Source organism: Hibiscus syriacus, unplaced genomic scaffold (genome assembly GCF_006381635.1).
Source record: "Hibiscus syriacus cultivar Baekdansim isolate YM2019G1 unplaced genomic scaffold, ASM638163v2 tig00112503_pilon, whole genome shotgun sequence".
NCBI classification, from domain to species: Eukaryota; Viridiplantae; Streptophyta; class Magnoliopsida; order Malvales; family Malvaceae; genus Hibiscus; species Hibiscus syriacus.
Genome location: NW_024063349.1, coordinates 499,991 through 517,905, shown reverse-complemented (window position 1 = coordinate 517,905; position 17,915 = coordinate 499,991). Strand labels below are relative to the sequence as shown.

Sequence of the window (17,915 nt, the reverse complement as noted above, 5' to 3'; positions counted from 1 at the left end):
TTCACGGCATATTCTTTTTCATGCCTTTCTTATCGGTAAATTTAGCGCAATTATGTTGGTGTCAAAAATAATCTAAAATAGGCTATTGATAAAAAAAAGTATTGAAGGATTTAAAGTATTTAAAAATTCATTGTAAAGACATGATGAGTTACATAAATATAATTTTTTTATTAAAATTTATTACGAGGACATGATAAATTTTATCTAAAAAAATATATTTTATGAAATTTGACCATATAACTCGTCATGTATTCGTGACGAGTTTCAAATCGCCATAACAAATGTTATAAGTTCTTAAATAATTTTTCACCGTCCGTATTTCCTTAAATTCTTTTCTGCCCACGATAATTTTCTAATTTTGCCTTTCTAATCTCTTATATGTTAAAAAGTACCCAAGGAATAAGGATGATTTTCGTCTTTAACCCAACAACCATATTTTGACCAATTATTATGTGGCTCCAAAATCTTCGTTAGCTACTCATTTAGCTGCGGATGAACCATCAATTTTCAATTCAATAATAATTAAATAAAGATAAAATAAAACAAGAATTTATAACATATTATATAATTTGAATTGTATATTTTTTTTATTCGCAACAATTTTTTATTTATTATTAATTGAAGCATTGAACTTTCAATTTAAATAATGCTTGATTTTGTTATTATTTTTAATAGTTTAGGGTAATTATAATGCAATATCTGTTAAGAATCTTTTTAAACCATTTATAATGTACACATATATTTCAGATGTAGTTGTTCAGACTCGAAATTAACGTTTCTTTACTAGTAAGACCATTCAATAAATTTTTTGTTAGTATTGATGATTGAGCTTCGGAATATTATGAGTTGCACATGACCTATTTGTTAAGAGCCTTTAGAGAAAACAATACTATTTTACGACCGTTCAATAAATTTTTTATTAGTATCAATTATTGAACTTTGGAATGGTATGAGTTGCACATGACTTATAACTATGGCCATTAAATTCCATTTTTTTAAGGACAATAAGTTAGCCATAGATTTGTAAGGGTAGGGTTCCTTTCTAATATAATAGAAGAGTATAAAATTGGATTTGGGAAAAGAGAAAGTGATGATGAATTGAGATACCAGTAAAAATAATGTTTATTCTTCATCTCCATTCTCTTTATGTATTATATGACAATATTTTCTTAAATAAAAAGTATTACACAGTTTGTATCTTAATAATAACGGTGAATTACTAGTTAGTACCCCAACTATTGTTTTATTTTAGCCACTCAATTATTTTTTGTTTCAAAATCATATCTAACGTTACATTTTGATTAGCGGTGATGTTCACATGTCATCATAAGATAATGTCATTTTATTATTGATTTTTTTTTTAAAAATAGCATGTCAGTAATTTTGTTATCTGAGGTATGATTATTGACCAAGATATGATTTTAAATAAAAATTAATGGAATGACCAAGATAGAACAAAAGTAACAATTAAGATACTAAATATGTACTTTTCCCTTCTAATAATTAGTCAATCTTCAAACAAGTGGATGTTGTAATGTTTACGGTATTTTGACATGATGTTGACATTTGAATGATTAATATTTTCTTTGCATATTGGGTATTATCTAACTTCACGAAATAGTTAAATGTAACAATATATTTATAAAATTTATCTTATGTTTGGGGGAATATTAGATAATGTGTTGGTAAATATATTACCATATTTAAGGTGTTGGGAAATTTATTTATTAAAATATGATATTTGCTACAATATTAATAGAAAAATATAGTGAATTTAAAAAGACGTCTGAAAAATATAACATCTACTTCAAGTTGCATATAGTGAAAATATAAAACTTAACAAAATAGTAAATTAGAAGACGTCTAGTGGTCCAGACATTTTTTTAAAGACATTAAATAGTCTACTTGTATTCACCCATATTATAGCAAATGTTTTATTTTAACAAATAAATTTCCTACACTTTAAATGAGTCACTCTTTTTTTCACCCCCATTATTTAATTTTTTTGCTTATATTATGATATTTATTTTGTTACGATGGAAATATGAAAAGTAATATAAAAAAAAGATAAGACCCTATTATGCAATGTAAAATCTTTTATTTTTAGTCATACTTAAGATCGTTAGATGAGTAAAAATAGATGACTGAGATTAACAATAAGAAATGAGAAAATATTACTATAAAAAAAAGAGTTTATCTATATACTTTCACTTATTCAACGGTCTTGTGTAAAACTAAAAGAATTTTAGATTATGTAAACGGATCCTAACCCTAAAAAATATTATAGTTATAATGATTCAAACAATGATCAAAGATTTGGTATTTAAAATTTATTAAAAAAATATTTTAGCATTTTATATTAGATTTACATCCGAGTTAATTTCTTAAGTTACATAATTTATTTTTCTTCCAATTTTTAAAAATTTTATTAGTACATCAATCATTATAATTATAATTTATTATCTTACACTTATATTTACGTGCATAATTATATTTTTAATTTTATAATTAATATAAAATTTAAATTTAAATGTTTGTATAATTACAATTTTTGTTATTGAAGATAATATAAAAATTAAAATTCTCTATAATTATAAGTGAGTGTAAGTACTTGAGTAATAATTACTATATATTTATGCAAGTACACTATATTATTTAAATATGAAATTAAATTAAATTAAATTTTTTATTTTTTATTTTCACTTTAAAAAATTATTTTTGAAAAAGTAAACTAAATTTCCCATTTTAAAATAAAATAAAAACTAAAATGTAGTTTAATTGTTTTCTAAAAAAATACTTTTTTCTTCGGTGTGACGAGGTGACATCATAATTAGTAATTAGATCTAATATATTAAAATTAGAATAAGAATTAAATCTTGAATCAAAGAATTTTGAATTATTTTATCAATAAAAATTGCACAGATTATTTTAAAAAGAATCGGTGGTAATTTTTGCCTATATGCTGAACAAGGCCAGATAAACGCACCCAAACGCTTTATTTCCTTCGGCTTTCTTCCTTGGCCCAAACATAATCTTTCACCATTTCTCCCCCTTTTCTTTTATAAGCAATAATTTTAGTATTTCTCTCAGAATTTTATCCTAAAAAATCGAGGTGGGTTTTCCTTGTCTTTTATTTTGTTAATTGTTTTGAACCTACTTTGATTCTGGAAATTTTGTTTATCTGAGGTATGATTATTGATCATTTGATTAGTTTCGTTAATCGAATTATTTATCTGGATTGTACATATTAATCCGTAATGGTTTCTGCTTTTTTTTATTTAAAATTCTTAGATCCTCTTAAAATATTGTATTGATTTGAGATGTTGAAGAAAAAAATTGCCGTTAAAATTAGTTTCCTAGTTCCGAACTCGTTATCGTGGCCATGACCATCACCATCAGCTGAGATATTTCGTTGTTGATCATCGGTTATTGGGCTTGATTTAAAGATAATCGGTTGCTTCTAAATTTGACGTGATTGTACTTGTTGTAGCTTAAGGAAAGATTTTTTTTAATGGTGTTATCATATTTAAACTGTATTTGTAGGAAGTAATTACAAGTTCGGTCTTCGTAGACTTAACTGAAAATTTGTCTGCCTTTTTTTCAGAGAATCCTGATGCTAAGAATTTTAAAACTGATACAAGAGTTCATTTTCATATTTTCAATGGGAATGATTTGACGTACAAAATTGTTAGCCAATTTGTCATTGGGTATTCTATTTTCTGATGCCATGAAATGAGTTCATTGAAGCAAATCAAGGGAACAGAATTTGGCTTTTTTGGCATATTATACCCTGTATTTTGCGTTACTAATTTTCCTGATTTTGAATCTCAAATGTTTCCTTGCATGATATCTGTGTTAAGCTTGACATTTCATTTTTTTGGTCCAGCACATTGACACTGTCAATGTTGGTTTGAAGATTTACTTTATGGAAAGAAATAGAACATAATTTTCATAAATTGCCCCTTGGGCTGCTGTAGCGGTAGAAATTTGAGTTTTAATCTTAGTCGACTAACTTGTTGTACCTTCTATCATGTTCGGTAACTAACTGCTTGTTGGACAAGATGCTATATTGGATAGGATTGGACATAGTTTTCTCTTGCTTTGCTTTAGCAGCACCTAGGTTTAGATGTTTCCTTATGCAGGTTAGTCATTGGCATTTCGTTCCTGCAGTGCATCTTGAATTTACCCTTGAGCATGCACACTGATTAGTATGCCAGTTTTGCAAAGATAGCTGTCTACATCTGAAGGTATGGGTTTCATCATTATCCTGTCTCCGCGCAATTTGTTTTGAAGTAGTTGCTTAGAAGTTATACATCAATATTTCTTATAGCTGTAAACTTTAAGTAGTATTCCAGCAACTTTTATATTCTCTTCATTCCATCATACTCTACCTCATCATGTCTTGCAGCGCCTTCACTTCATTTATAGTTCCTTTCCTAGTTCCCTCACTTTATCAATGTTTTCTCAGCTGCAAATGGTTTTGATGTAGATGAAGCATTCCTTTGACTTAACCATACATAGACACTTTTCTGGAGTTGTTAAATAGCTAAGTTGTGGTCTTTCTTGTTTCTCTTTTTTGAATTGCAAATGGTATTGCAGGAAAGCATTGATGGATTGGGCAACAGAAGGAAAACTTCCCGTGTCTTCTTTATTAGGGTCATGTGCACTCATTTTGGAGTGTTTAAGTCTGCTGTCATACACGGAGAGCAAGTAAATGGTATTTGAGCTACCGATATGCAGAATTCTTAGACCTTGTTCAATTGGAATTTGCTTTGACATCAGGATCTTTTCACTCCATAGACTGGAGGGGGGGGGATGATTTAGTCATGCCATTATCTTAAATCTATCATATTTGACCTTCCTCCTTAATGTTTAGGATGTCACAGAAGGTTTAGGGCAATCACAGATTGTAAGCAGGACCAGAGTGGGCCATGCCCCCCTAGAATTTTGAAAAATTATTAATAGCCCCCTGAATTTTTAATTTTTTTTCATTTGACCCCCTTAAAATGTTTCAAAGTATTTTTTATTTCCCCTTATTAAAAAAACTCCCATTAATATATATTAATATTAAATTAAATTGGTACCCTAAAAATATAAATTTTATATATTTGACTGAAATTATCGTAATGATAAGTAACAAATATGTGAGTTAAAGTTATTTTTCAAAATGTTAGCTTATCCTACAAGCTAGTTATTTTCTAGTTTTTTGTCTTTTGTTTTTAATTATTTCTCAAACCATGGCATTTTTTTAATTGATGGAAAATTGAAATTTTTTATACAATCTCACATAGTATTTAGACAGTTTTAGGCTCCTTTCTACTATATATAGAGGCAAATTCATTTTGGTTTATTTAACTCTTAAGAGTTCATTCTATTGAAGAAATACTAGTCGAAGTTTTGCGTTATATATACACACATCATATGATACCCTTTTCTTCAGAAAAGAAAATTAGTTGCCTCCCCTTATCCAGAGTTGAGTGTGAAGATCCACCACTGGTTTAGGGAGTGCTGAGATTAGGGAAATGATAATATTGTCTTCTGGTGTGCAGTTCTATGAACGTAATGACCTGAGAAACCCCTAGGGGTTGTTGGGGGCATCTCCGTGGCCTTTACAGTTCCCCTAGTCAACCAATCTTTGGTTTCTGGTTATAGTGGCTATGTGATGACTTTGCTGAACATTGTGACTGGTATTGTCTGCTGGAAAACCATTACATCCTTTTTGTGGAGACCATCTCTGTATTGCTTATCAATGAATGTAGTTAAAAACTAAGGAAAAACACTAGCAGACTAGCAGTTGAAATCATGCTTGTGGAGACTTATTGCCTCAGAGGATGGATAATTCTGCAAACATTGGTTCACATATTTTATTGAGGCGGACGGCTGACTTGTACTTGGATGTAGTGGCTTAGTATAAGCCAAAATTTACGATTATTACTCTGAAGATTCAAGGCATTGAACCTTCTTGACTGGAGTTGTGGAGTTGGGTTTTGTAAGGTTTTGCTGATTTCTTGTTAGGCTTTCTTGTATGTGCCTCTTTCTGGGGAGTTTATTCACACATTTTGAAATTTTTTTATTTCTCGAATAACATCTTAAGCTTTTCTATTTCTCGTAATATCTTTCCCTTGATTTCTATTTCTAAAGCTTCCTGGGGAATCATTTCACGATTGTTGAACAAGCTCTTGATTTGATGGCAGATTTCTTTAATGAATGTACATAATATATAGTTAATATTTTATTTGTTAATACTCACCTAATTGTGTGAACTAGAAAATTTTCTGACAGACATTATGACGCACAATATAAGAGATACAATCATGTAACCACTTCATCTCTAATTCAAATGTTGCATGATAAGAAGGTAATGTAGGAATCTCTCTAGACCTTTCATGTTGAAGCAAAAACTATTTTCGATGGATAGAAATGTTATATTGGGTATGGTGACCGTCACCTACTTTTTAATTAAACTATAGACATTCATGTTTTCTTCTTATTTCCTTTCTTTTTGGTGATTTTATCAAGAAAATATAAATTACTGGTTTTAAGTGATCCTTCTACTTTATTTTGGTGAAGATTGATCTATTCTGTTTTGTTGGTGAAAGTAACTATCTGTGATCACAGCAGGCTGTACTCTCTTAGAGATGGTGGAACTTCATGCTCTTGTTCATGTACATTAATATATGGTCTAATTACTTTACTTTTCCTCTTGTCTAATAAACAATTTATACAACTATGATATAAATCTCTGATAACATGAGTGAGAGAGTAAAAAACGTAGAGAGAGAAAGAGTGTTAGGACATTCTTCTGTTGGGGAGAGGTGGACGATTTTCGTTGATAATCTTAGTAAGAGGATTTCAAGAGGAAAGTTAAGGGAAATATTTCATTATTATGGTCAAGTTGTGAGGATTTTCATACCAAAGTTTACTCTGAAGCCAAGGTATACAAATTCTACCTTTGCGTTTGTTCAGTTTGCAAGTGAGGAAGGGAGAAGGAGGGCTATACAGTCTGTAGATGGAACTTGGATTGACGGGAAAAGGGTTACAGTAGGGATAGAAAAATATCGAAAAAGTCGGGAAGGTGAAGCTTCTGAAAGTAGGACTAAGAGGATCGGTTCAAAGGCATTAAGGGTGGAGAAAACAAAAGGACTGAATCATGTGGGATTTTTGGGTAATTTGAGGGATAGTAGATCATACAAGGAGGTGGTGGAAACGATTAATGGAAAGGAGAGTGAAAATGTTACTGAGGGAGCTAGAGACAGAACAATGAAGTCTGCAAATTGGTTAAGGAATGTTTGGGAGATGCACATTCCTAAGGAGGATTCGGACTGGGTTAAAAGGTCCTTTACAGGGGTAATCAAGCTTCCATTCGAGCAGGATTTTGTGCAGAAAGCTTTGGAGAATGAAGGTATGCAGGCTAAAATAGCGAGATGGGGGTTATTCATGGAATGCCTGTGTCGTTACTTTTAATTCGATTGAAGAATATTCCGAAGTATGGGCACAAAATCAGGAGGATCTGTTTTACTGGTTTGAATGGATGGCTCCATTGCTGAATGAAGGAGTGCCATTAGCGTTCTGCCTGGTGGAATTAGTGGGGTTGCCGTTATTGTGCTGGAACGGGGAGTTTATGGAGAAACTTGTTCAGAAATGGGGGAAATTCATTTGCATTAAAGAATCCTCAAAAAACAGGTCAGACTTATCGTTGGCAAGAGTTTTGATTAGGGTGGCGAGTCCATTTGACGTCCCGGAATCGGTCACGGTTGGGTCCTACGGTAAATCAGACAAAGTCAAAGTCATATTGGGTTCGATTGATTCAAAATCGGAGTATTTCTCAGGGGAGAAGGCTGGTGAAATTTCAAAATTTGGGAACAGTGATAATGATTTTTCCGAGGAAGAGAGAAGCCGCCGACAGTCACTGGAGGAAGTTGACAATCACAAGAAATCTGAGGACTCTAGGCATAAGGTAGATGGGTTGCTTGATCAGGGTCAGAGTAGTTGGCTGAAAGAGGGGGACGTGGAGCAGTTTATTCCAGAAAAGTCAAATACTGATACCTATATTTTTGGGTTGTCAGATTTTCTTGGAAAAGGAAAATATCATAAAGGGGATCACGTGGGTCTTGGGTTGAGGGAAGAAATGGGCCTTGATGTTCAAGCCCAAGAGGATGATAGTTGGAGTTCAATGTCAAATATGAAGACTTTGTGTCCTTCAGGGCCTGCGTATAATTTAAAGTGGATTAGTGAAGGGTCTAAAGGAAGATTTATTCCCCATTTAAACAGGATTTGAATAAGCCAAGGAATGAAGTGGTGGAGGATGGGGTGGACTTGGACAAGGTGGCTAAGATTGTGGTAGATATAGAGGTGGAAAAGGAAGCTTTACCGGTTGAACCAGCTGGAATTCAACCACTGGAAATTTCTAAGGGTTTGTTATCAAATGGTCTAAGGAGCTGGAGTCCTTTGGCTCATTTATCTAGAAGTTTGGCTATTAGAACCGTTCCGGTTAGAAGGTGGAATAGAGGTAATTGTAATAGAGTCTACAGAAGAACAAAAGTAAGAAAGGTTTGGTACAATCCGAGTAGAGAAGAAGGGCTATTGCATTCAGTTGAGTTGATTGACCAAAATGGAAAAGCATCCAATCATATCGTGAACACTCATTCGGTTCCAATTTTAATGGAGGACATTTGTGTAGATGAGGAAGGTGGTTCTTCTCCAAAAGAAGATGCTGATAAATTCCAGCATTTTGAGATTGGAGAAGAGGTTCAAGCAGGTTGCTTATCTGGAGCAGGGGCAGGGAAACAGAGAAGGAGAGAGAGAAGGATTTTAATAAGGGAAGCAAGTTAGTTCTCCTACGGCCTACTCTCCTTCTTTCTCGTTGTTTTTGGATGAGGCATTGGCTACGTGGGAAGTTAGTAGGATGCTGGGGATTTCCTTCAAAGAGGGGAAGAAGGCTTTTTTGGAAAAAATAGTAAAGCTTGAGGAGGGTTTGGGGGATAGTAGGAATTGCTGAAAGTAGCGGTCTGGGATTTGGTGCTACGTGGTTCAGAGGCTGTTGGGTTATTATTGTTTTGTTTTTACGACAGTTATCAATATTATTTCATGGAACATTAGGGGGCTGGGTAAAAAGGAGAAATCCAGAGCAGTGTACCGTTTGGTGAAAAAGAATAAGCCGTGCATCTTACTCATCCAAGAAAAAAAGCTAGCTAATTGTTCTATGGCTCTTAGGAGAAGGATAGGGGGGAATTTTCTTAAGGGAGGAGTTTTTTCATCAGCTAATGAGACTGCAGGTGGACTGTTGGTACTGTGGAATGAGAAAGAATTTGAAGTTTCCGAAACTCATATAAGTGGCAGATTTATAGCTATATTTGGGAAGTTTAAGACTATGGAAGATGAGTGTGATTATAAATGTATATGGTCCGTCAATTGAATCAGAAAAGGATGAATTTTTCAGGGAGTTGGTGGAGTTTGTTTCTGCTCAAACTAATTCAATTTGCATTGGGGGTGGGACTTCAATTTGTATCTTGATCCGGCTGAGAAGTTGGGAATGTCTCAAAATTTGCATTATGTCTATATTCTTAGAAATTTCCTGCAGTTAACGAATCTAATTGATCTTCCTTTGGTGGGTGGAAGTTTTACTTGGAGTAATAACAGAGAAGATTCAACTTGGGTCAGACTGGATAGGTTCTTAATTTCTGGGAATTGTCTTACCAGTTTTCCAGGGTAGTCACAATCCAGTTTTTTTAGAGGAATCGTCTGTGGAGTGGGTCCCTAAACCTTTTAAATTTTATAATTATCTATTAGAGGAAGAAGGTTTTGAGGACTTGGTTAAATCAACCATGGATGGCTTGAGGGAGAGGAACAAAAGAAGTGGCATCTTCAGTATTCTACAGGGAACTAAAAAATCAATTAGAATCTGGTCAAGCAGGAAATTTAATGGGATTTCTGAGTCGATTGAAGATTCCGAAAGGAAAATAAATGAGTTGGAATTTAAGGCGCAAGGTAGTAGTCTCTCTACTCAGGAATGGGAACAGGTCAAGCAACTTAGATCAGATCTATGGAGGTTATACAGGATTGAGGAAAGTATTTGTTTTCAAAGAGCAAGAACAAGATGGATTAAAGATGGGGATAGAAACACAAGATTTTTTTCACTTGTGTGCTCTAAATAGAAGTAGAAGAAATGTCATTACTAGCTTGAAGATCAATGGAAGTGTTGTTTCAGATCATATCTTGATTAAGACTCATATTTCAGAGTTTTTCAAGACCGAGTTTAATTCAATTTTGACAATGGAAGTGGAGGAATTGCTTTTGGACTTTACAAAACTGTCACGGGATCAGGCATCTAAGTTAGAGGAGCAGTTTTCAGAACAGGAGATTTGGCAAGCAATTGCTACTTCGGACAACTCTAAATCTCCAGGACCGGACGGGTTCACAATGGGTTTTTTCAAGAAATTCTGGCCTGCATTAAAGGAGCATGTGTTGAAATTTTTTAAAGATTTCTATATTGGAAGGAAGTGGGAGCATGGGGTAAATCACTCTTTTATTACTCTAATTCCGCAGAAATTAAATCCGGAAAATATAGAAGACTTTAGACCAATTAGCCTTGTGGGCAGTTTGTACAAGATTCTATCAAAAGTCTTATCTAAGAGACTAAGCTATTGTGTTGGTGATGTCATTAGTCCTTCCCAGTTCGCTTTTATATCGGGAAGACAGTTGTTGGATTGTGCCTTTATTGCTAATGAAGGGATTGACTATTAGAGAAAACAAGGGCTACAAGGGGTGGTACTAAAAGTTGACTTTCGGAGAGCCCACGATTCTGTTGAATGGCCTATTCTACTCAGAGCAATGAAAGAGATGGGATTTGGTATGAAATGGTGCTCATGGATCTCACAGTGTCTTTCCTCGGCTTCTATTTCGGTTCTTGTAAATGGCTCCCCCTCGGATGAGTTTTCTATGGCTAAAGGGCTTAGACAAGGATGTAGTCTCTCGCCGCTTTTATTTAATATAGTAGGGGAGCTGTTGCATTTGATGCTTTCTAAAGCAATGGATAAAGGTCTGTTCCAAGGTTTTGTTATTGGGAATTCTGAAAATTCATTTCGGCTATCACATCTTCAGTTTGCTGACAATCTCATCATTTTTTCTCAAGCTTCACTTACCCAGATTAAAAACGTTAAAAGAATTTTGAGGATTTTCAGTATAATGGCGGGGTTGCATTTAAATTTAGTGAAGAGTAAACTTTTTGGGATTAACGTTGATGAGGAAATCCTATTTGATTGGGCGTTGGAAGTGGGCTGTTCAGTTGATCGTTTTCCAACAGAATAATTAGGACTCCCCATCGGTGCTAGGAAGAATTCAGAAGCTTTATGGGAGCCAGTCGTTAAAAAATTTAATTCTAAACTAGCCGGGTGGAAAGCTTCTTCTCTTTCTTTGGCTGGTAGGACAGTCCTGTTGAAGTCTGTGTTATCTTCCCTGCCCATATTCTTCTTATCGTTTTTTAAAATGCCTTGCAAAGTAGGCAAGAAGTTAAATTCTTTAATGGCTAAATTTTTATGGGGTGACAACGAGGATAAGAGGAAGATTCACTGGGTTAATTGGAGTTCAGTTTGCAAACCTATGAGCAGTGGTGGCCTTGGAGTTCTTGATTTGAATCTTACGAATCGAGCACTATTGGGGAAATGGGTGTGGAAGTTCGCAAATGAAAAGAATTCCGTATGGAAAAGAATGATATGTAGCAAGCACAAGATTAGTTGCAACTCGATGTCTATCAGCAAGATTATTTCACCTGGATCTTCTTGGATTTTGGGAAGTATTGGCAACAATTTTTGGAAGAATGATTCGGTGGGTTTATGTCTTAGATCAAATTCGAAGCTGCAAGTTGGTAATGGAAAGTCTATTTTATTTTGGATTGATCCGTGGATGGAAGAGGTTCCTCTAAAAATCTTTTCCCTAGAATCTATGCATTATCTCCTAACAAATGGGGCAAGGTGGCTGAATTTGGCAGTCATGAATCAAATTGTTGGGTGTGGAATATTTGCACTAGGAGGAATTTGTCTGACTGGGAGTTGGATCAATGGATGGATTTGATGTTGAAATTGAAGGATATAAAAATTTCAGATTCTGTAGAGGATAGTCTCTCGTGGTTAGCTAGTGGGGATGGATTATTTTCGGTCAAATCTTGCAGGAATGCGCTCGGGTTGGAAGTTGGGAACAAGGATCTGTGGTCAAAAGGGGTGTGGTTAAGACTGTCCCCACCAAGGGTTGAAGCCTTTCTTTGGCAGTTAGCCCATCAGAAAGTGGCAGTAAAAGTGGAGTTGGTTAACATAGGAATGTCCTTAGGGGAAGATATCCTTTGCCCATTTTGTAAGAAGCATGAGGAATTAGTGCAACATTTGTTTATTACGTGTAATGTAGTTTGGGAATTATGGAATAAGGTAATAAGCTTTTGGGATTTATCTGTAGTTTTACCTAAGGACCCTCCTTCTTTACTTATCTCGTGGGGGAATTTGAGGGTGAATTCATTGATTTGGAAGTTTATCCCGGGAGTCATTTTTTGGTCTATTTGGAAAGCAAGGAATGAGATTGTGTTTGAAGGATTATCTCTTGATAGGATTTCTCTGTTTTTCATTGCAAGATTTAGGCTATCTAAGTGGTTTAAAGCCAAGTATCCTAAAATTCCTATACAGGAGGATTTGCTCATTGGGGATCCTTCACTTGCAGATGGAATTTCGGTTTCTGAATTAAAGGATTGCTCTGTGCTTTGCTGGCTACCCCCTGTTGATTTTTTGAAGATGAACGTCGATGGAGCTGTAAGGTTAAGTGACTTAGTTGGTGGTATTGGAGGTATCCTTAGGGATTGGAATAGTTGCACTCTGTTGACTTTTTTCAGAGAATATCGGTCAAGGTTCCCCACCAGTTGCTGAGTTAAAGGCTATTAAAAGAGGCATTGAATCTTTTTGGCATCACGATGGTTTTCTGTTACTAGGCTGATTGTTGAGAGTGATTGCAAGTCAGCAGTGGAGTAGGTTCACTTTCCAGCGTTGGCACCTGTTTTCTTATTGCCTCTAGTTAAAGAAATTCTATCACTCTTCTCTGAAAAGGTGTTGTTAATTAGGTTGATTCCAAGGGCTTGTAATGGGGAGGCAGATAGTTTAGCAAAGATGGGGATTGGTTGATTGTAAGACTATAGATACTTGTTATTTTCCTTCCCAGTCAGTAGGTTTCTCAAGTAGGTGGAGTTATTAAGTTTTATGTCAGGATTTTTGGTGTAATTGTTAAGTTTTATGTAATTTTGGTTCAGCAATAAAACGAGGCACTCTTTTCCTCCCTCTAATAGTGGATCCTTTCTGTTGGGAAAGGGCTATCTATGAGGGAGGTTTTTAATGAGGCCTTCTATTCCTATAAAAAAAAAAATAAACAATTTATACTTACACATGGCATTTTACTTAAGTTCCATATGAAGATGAATGATTTCAAAACTGTAGTTTGTTTTGTATTTTGCCTCTTCAATTTCTTTGAGGATGCTTGCTTCTGCTATATGTTACTGTCAGTTTATCAACTTGTAACCCCTTAAAAGTTTACAGCATACTCTGAATTTGAAATCTTCATTTCTTTACTATCTTAATGTTTCTGTTCTTCTAACTTGTCTTCATAATAGATAGGTTATTGTCCTGTCTTACAGACTGGAAGTTCAATATCACAAAAGTTACTTATATGCAAATTGATTTATTTTCTTTTATTGAACCAAAGAGGGACTGGTCTTTTTCTATATTTTTTCGGTTACTAATTTCATGACTGGAGTAGGAGGCCTTATTCTTCTGCTGTTACTGTGACTTCACAAGCTTTGTATCCATTCTTGGTTAAGTTATTACCATTTTGATCCCTCATGTCTGCTGAGTTATAAATCAATTCCGGCTGATGTCCTGATGTGTAATCCTGCTTCTAGTGCTTCCTCTAGCCTGATTCCTGAATCTGAGGTACTATTGCATCGGGGTTATGGATTAGTGCTGGCAACCTATTAAAGTCTATTTTTAATTACAATCTAGTGTTCTCTATCTTGCCTTCACTTATTCTTACCCCAGAATATGAAGGATGCTCTCCAATTTTATGGAATGGTGAGCAATGTATAAGCAGATAATTACAAGAGACAGGACTATGGTCTATGGCTGACATGTCAGTTTTTAAGACCATATTTTTACACTTGGTTTTAGGGTTGTCTACTTCCTGTGCAAAAGCCTACGGCAAAAAGCACCCTAATGCTTTTGTTGCAGCTCATTTTGTCCTACTCCTAAGAATCAACTCACATGTGACTACTGTTCTTGATGCACATTTTTTATTTAGTGGGCCAAAGTAAGTTTTTTTTAGTTGCATAAAAATCTAGTCTAGATGGCCCTTTCAGTTATCAGTTTGTGCTAGTGCCTGTGCAGTGGCTGACCTTAATTCTGCTGGAATTGCCTGCATGATATATTTATAAATTTTACTTGAATAGTTTTACTATTATTTGATATCAGAAGAGTGAAATATATAAGGCTGTATGTGTATTCTGGTTCTTTGTAGTGTTTGCCACTTCATCCTATTAGGGTTTTACTAGCATGATGACTTTCTTCTCTTTTAAATGGATTAAACAGTTATGGGTAGGAACACAATGAGTATAACTTTGTATCGAGTATTTCTCTGCCCAGTATCAACTAATTTAATGTTGCATTTTTCTTCTTTTTGCTGAAAATTATGAGATCCAAAAAATGATAGTATTTGTGCCAAACTTGTGGAAGTTCTTGATAAGGAATGGAATGCTGTATAACCAGTTTGTTTTGCTTGTAAAAATGTCATGGAAACGGTGAATGCATCCTTTGTTTTAATTATTTATTGGGATTGGAAATTAAATGTTCTTAATAACTCTATTCTCTTCTACAAATTTGATTTTTTCCCCTTTTTATAGGTTGACTCTTCTTCTGAGACATTTATCTTTTGCTCTTAAGTGGCTTTGTTATGGGGCATAGACATTTATTTGGCTCATCCCAAATGTTTGAGAATGAGAATGAGCATGAGCAGGGCTGGAATCATATGCATGAGGAGCAACCTTATGCAAATCTAGGTATTGTTATTTTATTGCCTTTACTTTTGCATTTTAATTAAGGGGAAAAGGTTGATGTTGATGACAAATATATATTGATTTACAGTATGAAAACATGTTCCCAATGTGTTTGGGTTTGAACTCATCATATTCTCCTATCTAGAGTTGGGCCTAGGTTTTGGGGTTTCCATTATTAGGATCCTTTGTTTGTACAAAAGCTATTGTCCTGATGGTTATTACTGCTTGTTTTTTTTTCTGCAGCTAGGTCAAGCACTACAGAACATGGTTCCTTCTGTCCTGTAGAAAATATGTCTTTTGATGCAGTGCGTTATTCCTCCCACTGGAATCCTGTGCCTATGTCAAGTAGTTTTGCTACCTCAAGCCACAGTGTTGATGCTCCACGCTGCCAACCTGACACTTCAGGTCCATCTCATGATTTTTTTCTACATCCATCGGCGCCTGGAACATTTGGTGCAGCCCCTGAGAACTACATGCATCGTGCATCTTCTTCCAATTATGATAGGCATACTTTCCATGGAATTGAGGGTGGTTTTGTTGATCTCACAAAGGGCAGTGGTAGAGGACCTCACAAGAGAAAAAGCCCGGGAGTTCCTTCAGTCTGTGAGAGGGGTGGTTCAAGCAGATATGCTAGTGCTGGAAGTTCATCTGATATTCCCATGCCTTCTGTTTGGCAAGAGAAACCTAATCTAGATCCTCAGCACATGCTTTGGGATCATGTTGGCATTCCTCCGAGTTGTAGAGGCAATGGCCTCTCAATTAGGGGCGAGGATTCTATGAGGAATGTGAGAAGCCGTCCAGCACTTGATCTTGAATCCAACCTTGTTAGGACCAATTTATCAAGCAATAGTTCTCATACATTTTACCCTACAAGCCACCCAGTTGAACATTCTAGCTCAGTGGATATCTCAGGTCAGAGCTCTAATGCAATTTCAAGGGAGTGGGGCCATTTGAGAATGTCTCCTACTCATGGAAGGATTCTACCTGATGGTTAGTTGAACATTTCTGTGTTTCTTGATTTTGATCCTCCCATTATTTCTGAGTCTGTTGCTGGTGGAATTGCAGATTCAAATGTTTTTAATAATGAGATAAACCGCTTTCCGGGTGGTAGTGCTAGAAATGCCTCTCTTGAGGTCGGTGCACTTCAGCATGATTTCATTTCTGGTAGAAATCCTGTTCTTCCCCAGGGTTTCCATGGAAACTCAGGACAATCTGTCAGAGGTGTTCGAACAAACTATTCCCAGAGACCTGGCCCAATTTTCAGGACTTCTTCCAGCAGTATGCGCTTAGGACATGCAGCACCCTCAGAAGAGGGGATGCAGGTTGTTTCTGAAAGTTATTCATCCAGGCACCCTCGGTCATCATCAGCTCTAACATGGCGTAATAATGAGCGGAATGGGAGGCCAAGGATATCTCATGATAGATACCGGTCTCTAGCTGATGATGCAGTTTTCCATGGTCGATTTACATCTGAGGTATTTACCACTTATGAAGGAATTATGTTCTTTCATATCAGCACTTGAGGTGGACTTACATGTATCGAAAACCCATTTGACTAGCTTTGAGCACGTTGTATTTCTAGTGTGTTGTATTTTTCATCTTGATGCACTTTTTTTACTCTGTTACTTCAGATCAAGTGTTTTGCCAATGAGATGCTGGAAAATTTCTTGCATATTAGCAGTATGTTATAATCTATTTTCACTCTGCAGGGTTCTATGATTGCGGACCACTCTGCCTTTTATGGATCCAGAAATATGTTTGATCAGCATAGAGATATGAGATTAGACATAGACAACATGACTTACGAGGTATGTACCCGTTTCTCCTCTTTATTATGGTGTTATTTCATTCTTCATAGTATTTTCTTTAAAATGACTTTCGACGAATTCTCGAGCAGGAACTACTTGCATTAGGGGAAAGGATAGGGAGCGTTAATACAGGTTTGTCAGAAGATTCGATATCTAAGTGCTTAGCCGAAACAATTTACCACTCTTCAGACCAATACCAGGATGAGACCTCTTGTGTGATCTGCCTGGTAAGAATTTTATTCTATTTGAAGCATAAATGTCTTGTATTATGTTTCAACAAGGAATTATCGAGAACAGATTGAGCACACGTTGATTATGGTTCGCTACTACTTTTCAGTGATCCCATTTGTCCGAACTGTATCGCCTAAAAACTTCGATTTTGGTAATATACAGGAAGATTACAAGGACATGGATGAAGTTGGGGCATTAAAGACTTGTGGTCATAAATACCATGCCCCTTGTATCAAGAAGTGGTTGTTGATAAAGATCACATGTCCGATCTGCAAAGCTTCAGTTGCGGCCGACGTTACGAAGGATAAATAATAACTCATTATAGTTTATCATTTATCATTCTTGTATATACATGTTAGTTAGACTTGTTCAAACAGAATCACAAACATTGGTTAGGGCAATTTGTAATGTTAGATTGATTCTCAATCAATTTGTTTGGTTTCTTTCTCAATTAATTAGAGCCTAATGTTGGACTAATTTTCTGTTCATATCATATGTTGCAAAAGATAAAATGCACTTAATTCCATTGCTTACATTAGGACCTTCTTCCTCTGTGAAACAAATGGATGGAATAAAGGAAAGCAGTGGAGTCCTCTCGGAAGTTGCCTCGGCCATTAGGTCAATCATTTGCACTCGTGTTAATCAACATTTTTTTAATTAATCTAGGGTGGTTATATGGTAGTATCTGTTAGAAATACTCTCAATTATTTGACAATTAATATTCAAACATCTTTACAGACGTTATGCTCGAATTCAAAACTTTTAGGGATAAAAATCATTTTTAAACTACTGAAATCACTTTA

At 35.2% G+C, this 17,915-nt stretch overlaps 1 protein-coding gene and 1 long non-coding RNA gene across 3 annotated transcripts; both read left to right on the top strand.

Annotated features, from left to right (window-relative positions):
• Positions 1–280: 280 nt before the first annotated feature.
• On the top strand, positions 281–17,564 carry LOC120180885. The gene is made up of 3 exons (XR_005521715.1): positions 281–290; positions 1,675–1,681; positions 17,438–17,564. It is a non-coding gene; the product is annotated as an uncharacterized LOC120180885 (long non-coding RNA).
• On the top strand, positions 3,994–17,439 carry LOC120180882 (probable E3 ubiquitin-protein ligase ZFP1). 2 transcript variants are annotated; one of them, XM_039186170.1, is made up of 8 exons: positions 3,994–4,247; positions 4,600–4,717; positions 14,921–15,076; positions 15,317–16,063; positions 16,139–16,548; positions 16,783–16,881; positions 16,971–17,108; positions 17,219–17,236. In XM_039186170.1, the coding sequence occupies exons 3-8, from the start codon at positions 14,971–14,973 to the stop codon at positions 17,219–17,221; spliced, it is 1,503 nt and encodes a 500-aa protein (XP_039042101.1). In that variant the 5' UTR covers positions 3,994–4,247; positions 4,600–4,717; positions 14,921–14,970; the 3' UTR covers positions 17,222–17,236. The 2 variants fall into 2 exon arrangements, with proteins under 2 accessions (XP_039042101.1, XP_039042100.1); XM_039186169.1 differs by lacking the exons at positions 3,994–4,247; positions 4,600–4,717; positions 17,219–17,236 and adding an exon at positions 17,275–17,439 and having other exon boundaries at positions 14,956–15,076.
• Positions 17,565–17,915: the final 351 nt, after the last annotated feature.

Coding starts and splice junctions, on each gene's coding strand:
- LOC120180882 (XM_039186169.1), top strand. CDS start 14,971: ATGGGGCATAGACATTTATTTGGCTCATCCCAAATGTTTGAGAATGAG. Junction 15,077..15,316: donor GCAACCTTATGCAAATCTAG/GTATTGTTATTT, acceptor TTTTTTCTGCAG/CTAGGTCAAGCACTACAGAA. Junction 16,064..16,138: donor TGGAAGGATTCTACCTGATG/GTTAGTTGAACA, acceptor GTGGAATTGCAG/ATTCAAATGTTTTTAATAAT.